Genomic DNA, 14,619 nt, shown 5'->3' on the forward strand with positions numbered 1-14,619 from the left:
CGCAAAATACCGCGTAACTCGAACTTCCGCGTAAGTCGAATCTCGTGATTTCCAGCTAAAATATCACTAATTTTTGTGTAATTTTGCAAGTAGAGGGCGGTTTTAGTCACTTTATGAATTATTTGATATGGTTCTCACTGAATATAACAGTTTTAAACAATTTGAAATTGTTTTTAACATTTGATCAAAACGGAAATTATTTGGTAATTTATAATTGATGTGTCAAATCAGTACAATTTGCTCAAAAAATTGTCAAATTTAGAGCACCGCGTATCTCCGAATCCGCGTGTATGAGGTACCGTGTATCTCGGAGACCGCCTGTACCACGCAGCCAGATAGTGACTCCTTGCTACAGAGGAAAGGTCCATACGAGGGTGAAACCTACGACGGGCGTGTTGTAAAGTCGTTTGAGTACCCCGGGACCGCGTAGCGTTTTTTTTTCTGTTTTAATTTTTTTTTTCAATTACATAATTATTTTATTAATCTCACTGTCATCATTCAGCAGGCAATAAAAACATATTTTTGTATAACAGTTACAAAATTTATGTTTTACTTCTTAAAATTAAAATGCTGCTTACATTTAAATTTAACAAGGGAAGTTTGCATTGAACCACTTTCAAGAGAATTTGCTACCATTACCATTACATTGACTGTCTTGAGGTTAATATTCTGAATCAATAAATTCAAAAACTGTGTATGAGGTTTTAGTGATAAACTGAACAAGGCAGTTTTGATAAAATTGTAGGAGAACATCATGTGCATCATACAATATTATCGGAAGTAGTTTTTTTGATTTTTTTATGACTGGATGTTTTTCTCGTTAAGGGTATATGAATGCGTGATTTGGCATGTTTCAACTTGTTTTTCAAATACTCTACTATATACCGCAGAGTAGGTGTTTCACTCTCACTTTCACCAACTAATTGAAATAGGCGAATAATGTTTTCATATTTACATAACTGTACCTTTGGTGCTCCAGTCCTACTAATTCCTGTCCAAGTCATACGAGCAAAAAATCTTTTACAAAACAGCAAATCAATTGCATCGTGTAGTAAATTTTCAACATCTGTACGATTGGATTCACGTTTTAAGTATTCTACAACATGCGCTCTATACGCCGAATTTGTGCCAACGATTTCATCTAGCTGTTGCAACTCCTCCTCAGTGTTCAATGGCCTTAACATAAATACCGTCTTGTGAAGACTTTTCTGAGTCGCGGGTTGAGATGTAGATTTTGATCTTGCCACCAATTTATCTATATGTTCGGTTTGCTCTGCTGAATTTTGTATAATAACATCTAATTTAGAAGTTATGATCCCCTGTAAGTATCGATTTTCATGCTCCAATTCCCTTATTCTGGATTTATACATTTGCAACTGTGTCGCTAGGTTAGACACTACATCATATTGCGATTGCCGACGTTTGTTATTGGCTGAAGAGTTTAAGAATTACATCAATCAGGTAAAAAAAAACAAGTTCTTGAACTTCATGAGCCAAATTTCTTACCACCGTCATGCTCCATTTTGAAATCTTCATTAGCCACACATTCTTTGACTGAAAAAAAACAGACATAATGACACTCAAGGCACATAAAATTATCAAGTTACACACTTACTACGGTCTTGCGATTCACTGACAATATATCTTCCAGTCCTTTCCGTAGATACCGAGATAATGCGTGAATTTGATGCTGAACGCAAGAAATAAGAATAAACCCAAGACCTTGTTGTAACAATTTTTGAATTGTTTTCCTCGCATACTTTTACGTACCGCGTGGTGTTTGTTCTAACGTTTTTTTCCTGACGGGATTGTTGATGTTCAAGGCTATTTGTCTTTGATAATGCTTTTCTGTGACAGCTTCGCTCTATAATAAAAAAGTAAATAAAAAAACATTATGTAATTATTTTCTTCAGATACATGACAAACATACAAATGTTATTTGTCATTAACGTGTCATACTAAACTTCCATGTGCTTCACTTTAGGTTCCAAGTAATCAGAATTGTGGTGCATCTCGAATAAAAAGGAAACAAACCTAATTGTTTATATCTTGATTTAGGAAGTTAATTGAAGAAATATGTGATAACAAGTTGGATTGATTATTAGCTCTGCTTTTTCCTGATGTTAAGACTAAAAGGCTCGTTAACAACTACCACACGGATCATGCATGTGATTAAGGATAAGATAGGACCATGACAATCATCGTATATCTCATACCGACAGCAAACATCAATAACATTCATACAATAATTCCCATAAATGCGATTTTTCTTATAAATTCTATTTGACTTACAGGAAACTGTACTTACAGAATCTTGCGTTTTCGATGTGATACTGGAATCGTCCTCCGATTCTTCATTTTCGGAGTATTTTCTTTTTGTTGACACTATGAACATGGAAACGTAATAATTAATCAAATGCTAGAATCCTTAACATCGTAATGTTGCCAATGCCAAACTGAATTTTTAAAAGTACTGAATTATAATAACCTACTTAACCGATCAAGCGATATACTATCTTCATTGAAGTCAGTGCTTTCAATCTTAATAGCATTTGCTAGCACGTTTTCAAGTTCTGTTCGTGTCGGCCCGAGTTCCATCTCATCTTTTCCGCAGCTCGCGCTTACGGCTTCTGTCGGTTCTTTCCATCCATCTTGTGTATTATCACCTAAGGGATCTACTTGTTCCGTCAACACCTGGATGAAACGCTGGAAATAATCAATGATAAATATCACACGGCTAGTTTTGGGTTATCAAGACTGGCTTCCATCACTTACCGCTGCACCAGTGCCAGCCACGGCTAGGAGTTTGGGTTGAGACTTTTTCATACTTTCATGCACAAGCAATTACAACACACTGTATAAAATATCGATGGCCACACATTAACGGTTGGACAGGATTGTTCAGCTGCCTCTTTATCGTTTTAAACCCCCTTTTGAGACAACCGCAATATGCACTGTAGTCAGTTCCTACTTTTATTCAATGTAAACCATCGTACGGCACAGTTTTGGAGGTTTGTTTTGGTTTGATGAAGCTGAGCTATCGGCATGTTTACACTGAAACTAAAGGCCTAATTTTACTTAAGCCGCGTTTAAACTATTGCCTGGTGATGATTCGATTGCATGTGAATTGCTGGGATCGCCTCACCTGTTTTACTCAATTTAATCATACGTAGCCAGCGACGCCAACTAGTGATGAGTAATCCGGAGTGGAGTCGTGGATCAACTCCAACTCCGACTCTGGAAATCTGAATCCGATTCCCGATTAAACCCGAATTTGACTCCGCAATTCCGGACGATTCCGATTAAATCAGGTTGAGCTCGGGAAGACCAGCGAATCCGGTTGGATTTGGTCGAGTCCGGTCGAGTCTAGATCTGGTATGTTACAACCCGCTCCTGTTCGGATGATTTCTACCATCGATACTGCACCATGAGAATTTTATATAGATATTAAATTATATAGAAGAGCTTTTTTCCACTATTTATACACTTATAGATACTAAGTTTTCATTGTCATTGCTCATATTTGTTTTCATACTAAATCACTATATCGTCCACGCAACTTGACGGCAGTTGCAGAAACTAATAATCCTATCCTATGCAGGATCGTCATCACGCGATAGCATCAGAAATAGTGTTTCTAGCTGGTTTGTGGCTAGATGTTTTCCTCATTTTCGGTATGTGAATACGTGATTTAGCATGCTTTAATTTGTTTTTTAAATACTCTGCTATATAACGCAAGCATGGTTTATCATTTTCAGTAGTGCCAACCGTTTGAAACAGTCGAATAATGTTTTCATATTTGCTTAACTGAATTTTTGGTACTCCACTCCTGCTGAGTCCTGACCAACTCATGCTAGCGAACAAGCGCCTACAGAACAGCATATCAATTGCATCGTGCAGTCGATTTTCAAGGTCAGTTCGAGTGGAATCTCGTTGCAAGTATTCTACGACCTGCTCTCTATACTTAGGATCTGCGCCAATGATATCTTCCAGCTTTTGCAGTTCCTCCTCAGTTTCCACTGGATTCAACACAAACACTGTTTTGTGAAAACTTACCGGAGTTGAAAATTTTGCAGTAAAGGAAGGATCCGGAAATGGCTCTAAAAGTGGAGATCCTGCTCTGGTCGAAACTAACTTCTCCATTTGCTGAACTTGCCTGGTTGAGCCTTTTACAATAATATCTAACTTATCAGTTATAACTTGCTTCAGGTATCGATTTTTTTCCTCTAGTTTCCTTATTTTTTCTTTGCATATCTGTATCTGTATAGATATATCTTGCACTCCATCGTTTTGTGAAATCCGATTCCGATTGGGTTCTGTAGAATTTACAATAAAACGATTTGTTAGAAACGAGTTTTTTTTATAATGAAGCTGGCAACTCTAATTAATGTTCTTACCATTGACAGGTTTCATCGTAGAACTATCGTTTACAAGGTATTGTTTAACGGATTCTGCAAAAAAAACGCATATGATACACAAGTCAAGGTTATTAATATATTGCACGCTTAATACGAGAATTGAACAATTTGCTTATCATTCATTTACATACCACGTGGTGTTTGTTCTAACGTTTTTTTCTTGACAGGATTGTTGACTGTCGATACGGTCGCTCGAAGATCATGTATGTTATTAGCAGTTTCCTTTTGATAATGCATTTCATCCCAAGCGTCGTTCTGAGAGAAAAACAAATATAATTAAATTAACTTCTTAAACTATAATAACTACAATTTGAAACTATAATAACTTAAAAGTTATTTTCTTCAAATCATAAACATGCCAAAAAATACAATACATTCGTCAGTACTACTACTTACAGAGTCTTGCGATTTCGATGTAATGCTGGAATCGTCTTCTGACTCTTCATCCCCGAAATATTTTCTCTTTGGTAGCCCTATGAACATGGAATAACGTAAAACATAACTAAATGCCAAGCTTCCTAATGTTGTAATACATGATGGTAAAAAATACTTCATTATTATAACTTACGTATTGTATCGAGCGGGATGCTTTCTTCATTGAAGACACTGTCCTCTTCTGCAAAATTTTCTATTTTAATAGCATTCGCTAATACGCTTTCAATCTCTATGCGGGTTGGGTCTAATTTCATTGCATCCGTATACTGCCCATTATCGTTGCTGTTAGATGCAAATTCACGGGTAATACTTCCGACTGCTGTCGGTTTTTTCATTTCATCTTGTGTATTTTCGCCTAAGGGATCGCCTTGTTCCGTCAACACCTGGAAACAATAGTGAAAATATGCAATAATAGATATCATAAATATTGGTTTTATTTTACGAAATTTGCATCCATCACTCACCGCTGCACCAGTGCCTGTCCCGGCTAGAAGTTTGGTTTGAGAATTGTTCATACTTTCATACACAAGCAACTATAACTCACCATTAACAAAATATTAATGGCCATACACATGAACTTCTTCCAGTTAATGTTTGTTACAAGTTAAGACAAGATCTTCCAGCTGCCTCTGTATCGGGGATTTACCCCTTTTGCAACAATATATGCCGACTGAAGTCGGCTCTTACTTTTATTCAACGTAAGCTATCGCACAGTTCTGGAGTTTTGTTTTGGTTTGATGAAGGTGTTTTTGTCTATCTGTATGTTTACACTGAACTAAAGGGCTAATTTTACTTAAGCCACGTCTAAACGATTGTGGTGAAGTTGTTTTGCTGTTTGAAAAGATTTCGAAATTGTTCGAATTCAGTAAATCCTTAATGTTGTAACTAAAAAACACACATACCAGCATTTTGCATTAAATTTAGTTAACAAAACAAGACACATCATCTGAAAACGATGAATGAATTGGATGTTTGCCAGAATCGTTTAAAATACTCAAAGACACCAGCACATGTAATATTCGATAACGATGTTAGATTGCCTTATTTGACTGCTATTTGACTGCCAAACTGCGTTGGGCATTCGAAACGCCTCACCACACTTTGGGTCAATTTTTTTAAGGTGAGAATGTCACACTCACACCACCTCAGCAAACGTCTTGGTTGCAAAACAAGAAGAAGTGAAAATCTGCCGCGTCAAAAGCGAAACGTGCGTACGGTGGTGGCGTACAGTTTGCGATTGTAAATCTATCTCCATACCAGAGCCGCGTTTTACGAGATTTCTGAGGTGCGCATCAGCTCGCTGGTGGTGTCTGAAAAGTGTTCAAAGTGAAACAGGGTACAAAGTGATTTCCGAAATTATCTTCCTCCGGACAGAAGCTGCGCTGCTCTAACCATGGCTCCAGTCGAAAAGCAGACCGACCAGGAATTGACGATTGAAGATCCGACCGTCATCGAAAAGTACAGAATAGCCGGTGATGTTGTGAACAGTAAGTGTGTTAGTTATTTAACTGGTGTAGAAATAACACTTATCCGAAAAGGGCTGCATAAGTTGGATTATCCCCCATAATGGTGCGTACGTTGCAGCTTCGATTGCATCTGGTGTAGTGTCATCATGATCTGCTACATACCTCGTCGCTTGCCCACATCTGTGAAAAAATGTCTTACTACCACATACGAGCACGTGAACAAGGCGGTGTTACACAAAACGCGCTCCGGTTTCCTGTCGCAGGAGGCCACGTTTTCCGGAAGGAGCAGATTTCGTTGCGTTCACTTGGACGCACGATCTTGTGCAGGATGGTTTAGTGTGTGTCACGTAGTACTTTCACTTCTCCTTGACCGGTTGTGATCAGTGATAAGCCTCGTAGTGCAGTAGTTGGCATGGAAATCTGCTAAGATGTAGGTTTATAACCTCCAAAATCTGCACGTTGTCTCGGGGTGCGTGCAGAGAAAACCTCATTTGTTCTGATATCGTTAAATGTAGTTATTGTAACTGTGATTGGCTTTATCTTTAACGGTTAATAATTGTGTCGTTTATTTTTCTTTCTAGGAACCCTCCAAGCAATTGTCAAAGAATGTGTTGCTGGTGCTTCAGTCAAAGAAATTTGCCTGAAGGGTGACAACATGCTGATGCATGATACGGGAAAGGTGAGTTTTGTGTGAAAAATATTCAATTGTTTGAAAGGGCCTGTTCTAGTTGAAAACGATTTCGCTGCTTTCCGAAGCTAATGCAAAATTAGCGTTAGGAAAAGGGAGTGCGGTTTTTGTGTATGTGGTAACGTCGTTAGACTTTTGCTGCTGTACACTTCCCGCCAGAGGTGTGAGTTCGATTCTTCGATGGACCGACCAACCCACCACCGATTTATCTAATTTATGTTTGTGTCCGATGATTTTAACCAACTTAGAGCCAATTAAGTTAGATAGTATCTGAGATATAAAAATAATATCGCTGATCATCACAATGATATATGAGGACACGATTTTAACTTTTTTTTCTTGATTAATCTGATGATGCTAAGAAAATCTGATACATAAATCCCCGCTTTCTTTACTTTTTCCCCTGCACACTCTTCGGTTTAGAAATATAAGCATGATGAAGACATGAAGAAAGGCATTGCCTTCCCAACATGCCTCTCGGTGAACAACTGCATCTGTCACTTTTCACCAGCGCGTAACGATCCGGACTACCTGCTGAAAGAGAATGATGTGGTCAAGATCGACATGGGCGCACACATCGACGGTTTCATCGCGGTTGCGGCCCACACGATCGTAGTTGGTGCGACGCCCGAGAACAAGTGCAAGGGCCGTGCGGCCGACGTTGTCTTGGCGGCATACCATGCCAGCCAGGCCGCGCTCCGCCTGCTAAAGGCTGGTACTGGCAACTATGCGGTCACGGATGCGGTACAAAAAATTGCGTCCGACTTCAAGTGCAAACCGATTGAAGGTATGCTGAGCCACCAGCTGAAACAGTTCAAAATCGATGGCGAGAAAACGATCATCCAGAATCCGACAATTGCGCAAAAGAAGGAGCACGAGAAGTGTGACTTTGAGAAGTATGAAGTGTATGCGATGGATGTACTGATCAGCACGGGCGAAGGGCTTGGCAAGGAGCATGATACCCGGGTGGCGATCTACAAGAAAACGGACGAAAACTACATGCTTAAGCTGAAAGCATCCCGTGCGTTCATCGGTGAGGTAAGTGTGTATAGGATCGCCCTTTGACATGGCTCTGGCATGGGCCACTCCATAGTATAATGCGTTGAAGGGCTTGTGTTAGTATGAACTGTGGTAGTAGGGTTTTGGGTTCAAATCCCTCTCTATGATATTGGTGTCTGACACATAAGCCTTCTGCAACTTGCAAAAATACTGTGAAATTGTATGTCTCTGTCCGCAGCTAATATTGCATATAAAACTTAACACTATTTCTAACCAATTTTACCCAATGATTAAAACCTACGCGCTCGAGGGTTAGTTCTTCTGAGGAGAGAGTTTTGATTAAGTTCTCTTACTGTGGTAGAGTTTGTAATAAAGAACGAAAAAGAGGATTTTGAACTGTAGCACGGATTCTCGAGAACTGATTAGGGGGAATTATTTGTGTATGCAAATATACTTCTTCTAATCCTGATTGAGGCTGTGCAAGCAGGAATCACGCTGTTCTCGTTCTTCACTGCTTATCTTCACATTAAATGGAACTGTTAAATCTCGAACCTTGGTTGTGACGACCCAATGAGTAGTATAAGATTATGAGAGCTGAGGGTAAATTGAAATAGTAGTAGTTCCCAGCCTTTTTAAAAATATGCAAAGCTTTTTTGTGTATGAGAAGGGGTGTGCTGGGAACATATGTTTTATTTTGTGATGTTCGCTTCTAAACATTATTTATCTAATAATTTATTTTTCGCAACACTTCCCCTACAAATTAACTCCAACAGGTGAAGAAGAAGTACGGTACAATGCCATTCAACTTGCGCAACTTCGAAGAGGAGGCAAAAGCTAAGCTAGGCGTCAACGAATGCGTGACGCACAAGATGGTTGAACCCTTCCAAGTATTATACGAGAAGCATAGTAAGTAATCCAGTAACACTGATGCCTATTTACTAGCAATATATGCAAGGAGAATTACGTGTCGCTGTAGTTGCAATAGGCTTCACGACCAGACACCTTGCTAAAGCGTACCCCAGCGACTCTTGATTCCCCGTCCGGTGATGGTACTTTTTGCGTAAAGGATTCTGTCTTCTGATGGATGACTTTTGCAAGAACATCCATGGCTGGCCGATATTGGTGCGTTAATCAATTCAGATTGAACAATCCTAGGGCTTAGAGTGTCGCACAAAAACAACACCTTTGTTTAATGTTCGATAGCCATGTGTTGCTTTCGCCACAAGTTTGTTACCTGAACCTTCTTGTTTGCCTTTTTTTTCTAGATGAATACGTTGCTCAGTTCAAATACACGGTGCTCATCACGGCCAATGGGAAGAAAGTCGTTACCGGCCATCCTTTCGATGAGAACTGCTACGAAAGCGAACACAGCGTGCAGGACGAAGAGATGAAGAATTTGCTAGCTGGCAAGGTGGCGCCGCAAAGTGGCGCGAAGGCGAAGAAGAAGCGAAACCGAGGAAAGAAGAACAAGGGAGCGGCCGCCGGTGCAGCTGACGAGGAGGAAGGTGATAGTGGCGAAGAAGATGCACCTGCTGCTACTGCCGATAAGGCGGAAGCAAAAGCATAACAGCAAAGTATTGCGTTTACAGCCACTGCGCCGCCGCCACCTTCAGTGAGTCGAGCAGCCTTTCTTCCTCCCTCTACTTCTGTCACCTCAGTACACGGCTGCCGTCGGTCCAGCAACACCGTGTACTGATGATTATTAACGTTTTATTCGGACGCGCAATATTCCGTACCGCAATACCCTTCGGCGCATTGCTGCACACTGCCGTTACGAGAGAAAGTGCAATGCGGCGTCCGCTTAAGGAAATAGTTCTCCCGCTCACTCCCGCAAACACGTGTGAGAAGTGCACTGGTTCTAAAAATAGAACGGTTCTAAGACAACATCCGTGCAGAGCCATCTAGCGGCTGGTCCATCTAACTTACGTTGTCGCGTTTTTTTAAGAGGGATAAAATCGCAAACCAGCTTAAGGCGTAGAATGCGTTTGTTTTTTTTTGTGAAATTTAATATTATGCTTTATTTTTACTCTTTTTTGCCTTTCAATCCATTAATTACCCTGTGGTACGTTACAATTCCGGTCCGATTGTAATCCCATGCATGACAAGACTCTACTTTTGACTTCGATAGCAAAAGTTATTTTTCTTCGCATCCGTACGTTAATATGTTTTAAATTACAGTTTTTTTTACAGATTCCTTAGGCTAGGGGAAAAACAAACCCCCTACCTTTTTCATCAAAATTTTGTTATTTCTTTTAAAAATAAATCAGATCCGTTGTCATACGAGCATATACGTTGTCGCTTACTATTGAAGTAGAATTTTACCACAGTCCGAAATTGTCTACAGCCGAGGCAGAAATAATAAACACAAATAGTCATTCCTTTTTCACAGACCCGCGTTTTATTTCATGTTACCAACAGTTAGCGTTTAAACCATTCGTGTCCTAGGCGCCCTACTTCTTTGTCACTGCTGCTGCAGGTTCGGCTTTTGGGGGGGCTGGTTGAGCGTCCAGGGCTTGTTTAATTGCATCCGAACCTTTCTTTGCCCACTGGCCAGCATAGCAAGGAAGCCGATGGATGAAATGAATCGTATTTTTCACGCCCTCATTGTAATAATGTTTCGTCACAAAGCATAACTCTCCGCTCGAAGGGAGGGCCGGTATCTGGAAACGCGAATGGAAAGATTTAGTTCCGATTTCTACCCAAAAGCTGTAACCGAGCCGCAGCTTACATCCAATGGAATTTGTTGCTTTACGCTCTCGATGTGTGGCTTCATTGCAGTAGCATACCGCTCGTACACCTTTTCGGTGTCTTCCTCCCATATGCCTTCCTGCTTGCTGTAGTACACAGCACCCCCAGCGAGGCCAACTTTTATCGCAAACCTGAGGAGGACAACCGAGAATACCGCATAAATGTATGCCCAGTTGGTAATCAGCAGCCAATCGGTAAGGACGGTGCGACCATATGACAGTGATGCACAGCCCGCTAACATATTTACCTGAACATATTCGATTACGCTTCGAGCAGCCGAACGCCCCAACAACAGTGGGTTAGCTTACTTACTCCCCCAAAAACACTCGAAGGAAAGATCAGACAGGATTTGTGTGTTTTTATTTTACGTAATTTTTACCAAAACCACAAGCCGATTGATCCGAGTTGTCAGCTGATTTGCAAGGTTCCCGCTGTACGCCGTTGAATGAAAGCGTGGATGACAAATTAAACAGTTCTTCCTTTAAATTAAACGTTCCTGCTTGGCCTTTGAGCATAAAGACGTTCGTTGGAATTTTAAAATTAATACGCTTTATTAAATAATTAAGTATAATCAGGAAAATAAAATAAAGAATATGTTTTTATATCAAAACATTCGCACCGCTTCTTGTTGAGAACTTGACCTGACGCTGTAAACTTACCGATGAAAGCTAGCTGCAGAAATTGCTGTGACAGAAATTAAAGAAGAAGTTTATGCGGATAAAATTAAACTAGATCTATCATTATCAGAAGAACGATAATAGCATTGTGCATATAATTGAACCGTACTAAATAAATCCAATTTCTGCAAACCGCCTCGGAAATTCGTCAACACTGAGATATCATTTGCAGTGAACCAACATACAGCTACCTTGCCTTGTGTCATCGCTGGAGAAGCGGAAGAAGAAGAAGGAGAAGAAAAACCAACAACTCAGCTCGAAGCTCCAAGACCCACAGTGCTTAGGTGTGGTTTTGTTTTGTCGAAATATAGGGACGTTCTTATCGGCAAAGAATTCCTGCGCTTACGAGACGGATGGCCTGTTTCTAACACCTTGAACAGGAAAATCACGCTAATATCCACAAAATTATCGGACTAAACGTTATCTGTCGTGTTCGTGTGTGCATCCAGCAGTAAATAAAAGGGTCCAAAAATGACCGGACGACTTCCAGCTTGTGTGATCGATGTAGGAACTGGGTATGTGTCATCACCGGACCAAGTGAAGTGGGAAGATAGATAAAGAGCGGCAAATTGCTGATCTTGGCCAGCTTTTCGACAATCTGGCTTAAAACAAATGATCAATTACTCATACTGATGTGATTACTCCTCTTGCGCGTTTTGCGGCGCGTATCACAGGTACACGAAACTCGGGTTTGCAGCGAACAAGGAACCACAGTTCATCATCCCTTCCGCTATTGCGATCAAAGAGTCGGCCAAAGTAGGCGATCAAAGTGCACGCCGTGTGACCAAAGGAGTCGAGGATTTGGATTTCTACATCGGCGATGAGGCATTCGATGCGACTGGATACTCGGTGAAGGTATGTATGACTCATGCGAGGGGGAGAGCGGAATGATGATTAATGTTGATATGGAACTGCACTCTATCCCTCCCGGATTGTAGTACCCCGTTCGCCATGGGCTGGTCGAAGATTGGGACCTGATGGAGCGGTTTCTGGAGCAGTGCATTTTCAAATATCTTCGCGCGGAACCGGAGGACCACCACTTCCTGCTTACCGAGCCGCCACTAAACACGCCGGAAAACCGGGAGTACACTGCCGAAATCATGTTCGAAACGTTTAACGTGCCGGGGCTGTACATTGCGGTACAGGCGGTGCTCGCACTGGCGGCCAGCTGGGCATCGCGCCCGGTCGAGGAGCGGACGCTGACCGGCATTGTGGTGGACAGCGGTGACGGCGTCACGCACGTCATTCCCGTAGCGGAAGGGTACGTGATCGGATCGTGCATCAAACACATTCCTATTGCGGGGCGCAACATTACCTCGTTCATTCAGAGCTTGCTGCGCGAGCGCGAGGTGGGCATTCCGCCCGAGCAGAGTCTGGAGACGGCCAAAGCGATCAAGGAACGGTACAGCTACATCTGTCCGGACATTGCGAAAGAGTTTGCCAAGTACGATGCGGAACCGACCAAGTGGATGCGCCACTACGAGGGCATCAATGCAATCACGAAGCAGCCGTTCGGTGTGGACGTCGGGTACGAGCGGTTCCTGGGGCCGGAAATTTTCTTCCATCCCGAGTTTTCCAACCCCGATTTCACGACACCGCTGTCGGAAATCGTAGACACGGTCATACAGAACTGCCCAATCGATGTGCGAAGACCACTGTACAACAATATCGTGCTAAGCGGTGGATCGACAATGTTCCGTGATTTTGGTAAGTATACACAGGGAAGGTATTTCGGAAGTGGGTATACTCTTGCCTACAACTTTTCTATTTAATGCCCTTCTAGGACGTCGTCTGCAACGTGACATAAAGCGAAGTGTCGATGCTCGTCTGAGAATTAGTGAAAATTTAAGCGAAGGAAGAATAAAGGTATGTATAACGGACGTTAGGAGATGCAGAGCGGCAATGAAAGCTATCGTGCATGCACTAATATGAGATGATTTGTCGTTCTCGTCGTAGCCCAAACCAATTGATGTGTCGGTGATATCGCATCATATGCAACGATACGCCGTCTGGTTCGGAGGTAGCATGCTGGCTTCCACGGTAAGCACTAATTCGAAAAATATGGGTCTGCCTAAAAAAATGGGAGACTAATTTTTATGTGTTGTGCTCTTCACTCTCATCCAGCCCGAATTCTATCAAGTGTGTCACACAAAAGCTGCCTACGAAGAGTACGGGCCTGGTATATGCCGCCATAATCCAGTCTTTGGAACCATGACATAAAGCAAAGCGGATGTTAAGCGTGAATACAGAACGCATTGACGTTGGAGTGAATCGTGCCCATCCAATGCAACGCGTCAGGTTCGGTATCTTAAACGAATGGTGAGAAAATTGAACAAACTGCTAAATAGAAACGACTTGAAGTCTTTTCTAAAAAAAAAACACACACATACATTATTTACCAAAAGTAATCCCCATTAAAAATCGTTACGTTCGTTTGCTTCCACAGCAAACCGGTAAACTAGAAGTGTAAGACCGCGATTAGGAAGCATTTCAAAAAATTTGTATTTTTTTATACTTTATACATACAGTCCCATTCGTTAGGCAATTTCGCAATCGTTCCCTGCCATTCATTTCTCTTCTTTGCTCGTATGCATGCAGGTCCGTAATTTTATCAACAGCTAAAAAGAAAACAATAAAAAAATGCTTATATCATAACAGTATGTAATAAAACGACGGTTCGAAACATAAAACATCATTGAACATTGCAACGAGTATTATCGAAGCAGATGGAATGCATGCATGCAACTCGGAAGTATCGATATAAACTGCATTTTTTTTGTTAATTTTCCAAATCATTATTTTTAGATACGGCTGAGCGTTATCGGTACCCAATTTAAAGCATTAAAATAAATTTCCAAACTATCTTTCATTTAAAAAGAAATAAAGCAATAGCGTACGTAAAACTGTAGCAAGGTTCAATTGAAAACAATATACCATTTCTTACATCGAACTACATTTGTAACTTGTTGAACTGTTACATACTTCATGTATTGGGGTTCGCTCACCCATCTGAGGTAATGAATTTGCCCTGTTGTAACGGGTTTTCAGGAAATATAATAGCCAATTGAAATTAATTAAATAACAAAGCTGTGGTAAGATCTTCAGCTACTACTTTCAAATGTAAAAAATAATTTTCTTCGGAGCGGAGAACTAGGTGTTAATTAGGTACCAACATAGAACAATTCTTG

The 14,619-nt window shown here is 41.0% G+C and overlaps 4 protein-coding genes across 6 annotated transcripts; 2 read left to right on the forward strand and 2 right to left on the reverse strand.

Moving 5' to 3' along the window:
• Positions 1-3,609: 3,609 nt before the first annotated feature.
• On the reverse strand, positions 3,610-5,666 carry LOC121592124. The gene is made up of 6 exons (XM_041913447.1): positions 5,318-5,666; positions 4,987-5,236; positions 4,815-4,891; positions 4,550-4,673; positions 4,398-4,451; positions 3,610-4,316 (listed from the first exon to the last, which is right to left on the reverse strand). Exons 1-6 carry the CDS (start codon positions 5,366-5,368, stop codon positions 3,610-3,612), a joined length of 1,263 nt encoding a protein of 420 aa, XP_041769381.1. The 5' UTR covers positions 5,369-5,666.
• Positions 5,667-5,994: 328 nt separating this feature from the next.
• LOC121592126 (proliferation-associated protein 2G4) lies at positions 5,995-10,292 on the forward strand. 3 transcript variants are annotated; one of them, XM_041913450.1, is made up of 6 exons: positions 5,995-6,138; positions 6,228-6,340; positions 6,901-6,998; positions 7,431-8,045; positions 8,780-8,912; positions 9,272-10,292. In XM_041913450.1, exons 2-6 carry the CDS (start codon positions 6,247-6,249, stop codon positions 9,571-9,573), a joined length of 1,242 nt encoding a protein of 413 aa, XP_041769384.1. In that variant the 5' UTR covers positions 5,995-6,138; positions 6,228-6,246; the 3' UTR covers positions 9,574-10,292. The 3 variants fall into 3 exon arrangements, with proteins under 3 accessions (XP_041769384.1, XP_041769383.1, XP_041769385.1); XM_041913449.1 differs by having other exon boundaries at positions 5,995-6,340; XM_041913451.1 differs by lacking the exons at positions 5,995-6,138; positions 6,228-6,340 and adding an exon at positions 6,570-6,749.
• Positions 10,293-10,381: 89 nt separating this feature from the next.
• Positions 10,382-11,189, reverse strand: LOC121592130 (MICOS complex subunit MIC13 homolog QIL1-like). The gene is made up of 3 exons (XM_041913457.1): positions 11,002-11,189; positions 10,735-10,885; positions 10,382-10,666 (listed from the first exon to the last, which is right to left on the reverse strand). Exons 1-3 carry the CDS (start codon positions 11,007-11,009, stop codon positions 10,457-10,459), a joined length of 369 nt encoding a protein of 122 aa, XP_041769391.1. The 5' UTR covers positions 11,010-11,189; the 3' UTR covers positions 10,382-10,456.
• Positions 11,190-11,431: 242 nt separating this feature from the next.
• On the forward strand, positions 11,432-14,339 carry LOC121592125 (actin-related protein 3). Its single transcript, XM_041913448.1, has 6 exons — positions 11,432-11,946; positions 12,106-12,286; positions 12,370-13,138; positions 13,215-13,297; positions 13,388-13,471; positions 13,556-14,339. Exons 1-6 carry the CDS (start codon positions 11,903-11,905, stop codon positions 13,649-13,651), a joined length of 1,257 nt encoding a protein of 418 aa, XP_041769382.1. The 5' UTR covers positions 11,432-11,902; the 3' UTR covers positions 13,652-14,339.
• The last annotated feature ends 280 nt before the right edge of the window (positions 14,340-14,619 follow it).

Source organism: Anopheles merus, chromosome 2L, assembly GCF_017562075.2.
Source record: "Anopheles merus strain MAF chromosome 2L, AmerM5.1, whole genome shotgun sequence".
Lineage (NCBI taxonomy): Eukaryota > Metazoa > Arthropoda > Insecta > Diptera > Culicidae > Anopheles > Anopheles merus.

Bases quoted from the DNA above. Each gene is read 5' to 3' on its own strand.
- LOC121592125 (XM_041913448.1), top strand. From the start codon at position 11,903: ATGACCGGACGACTTCCAGCTTGTGTGATCGATGTAGGAACTGG. The intron at 11,947-12,105 runs GTATGTGTCATC...CGCGTATCACAG, and splicing joins GTGATCGATGTAGGAACTGG to GTACACGAAACTCGGGTTTG. The intron at 12,287-12,369 runs GTATGTATGACT...CCCGGATTGTAG, and splicing joins CGACTGGATACTCGGTGAAG to TACCCCGTTCGCCATGGGCT.
- LOC121592126 (XM_041913449.1), top strand. From the start codon at position 6,247: ATGGCTCCAGTCGAAAAGCAGACCGACCAGGAATTGACGATTGAAGAT. The intron at 8,046-8,779 runs GTAAGTGTGTAT...TAACTCCAACAG, and splicing joins CCCGTGCGTTCATCGGTGAG to GTGAAGAAGAAGTACGGTAC. The intron at 8,913-9,271 runs GTAAGTAATCCA...TTTTTTTTCTAG, and splicing joins AGTATTATACGAGAAGCATA to ATGAATACGTTGCTCAGTTC.
- LOC121592124 (XM_041913447.1), bottom strand. From the start codon at position 5,368: ATGAACAATTCTCAAACCAAACTTCTAGCCGGGACAGGCACTGGTGCA. The intron at 4,892-4,986 runs GTAAGTTATAAT...CCATGTTCATAG, and splicing joins CATCCCGCTCGATACAATAC to GGCTACCAAAGAGAAAATAT. The intron at 4,452-4,549 runs GTATGTAAATGA...TTTTTTTTGCAG, and splicing joins GTTAGAACAAACACCACGTG to AATCCGTTAAACAATACCTT.
- LOC121592130 (XM_041913457.1), bottom strand. The intron at 10,667-10,734 runs GTAAGCTGCGGC...TCGCGTTTCCAG, and splicing joins AGCAACAAATTCCATTGGAT to ATACCGGCCCTCCCTTCGAG.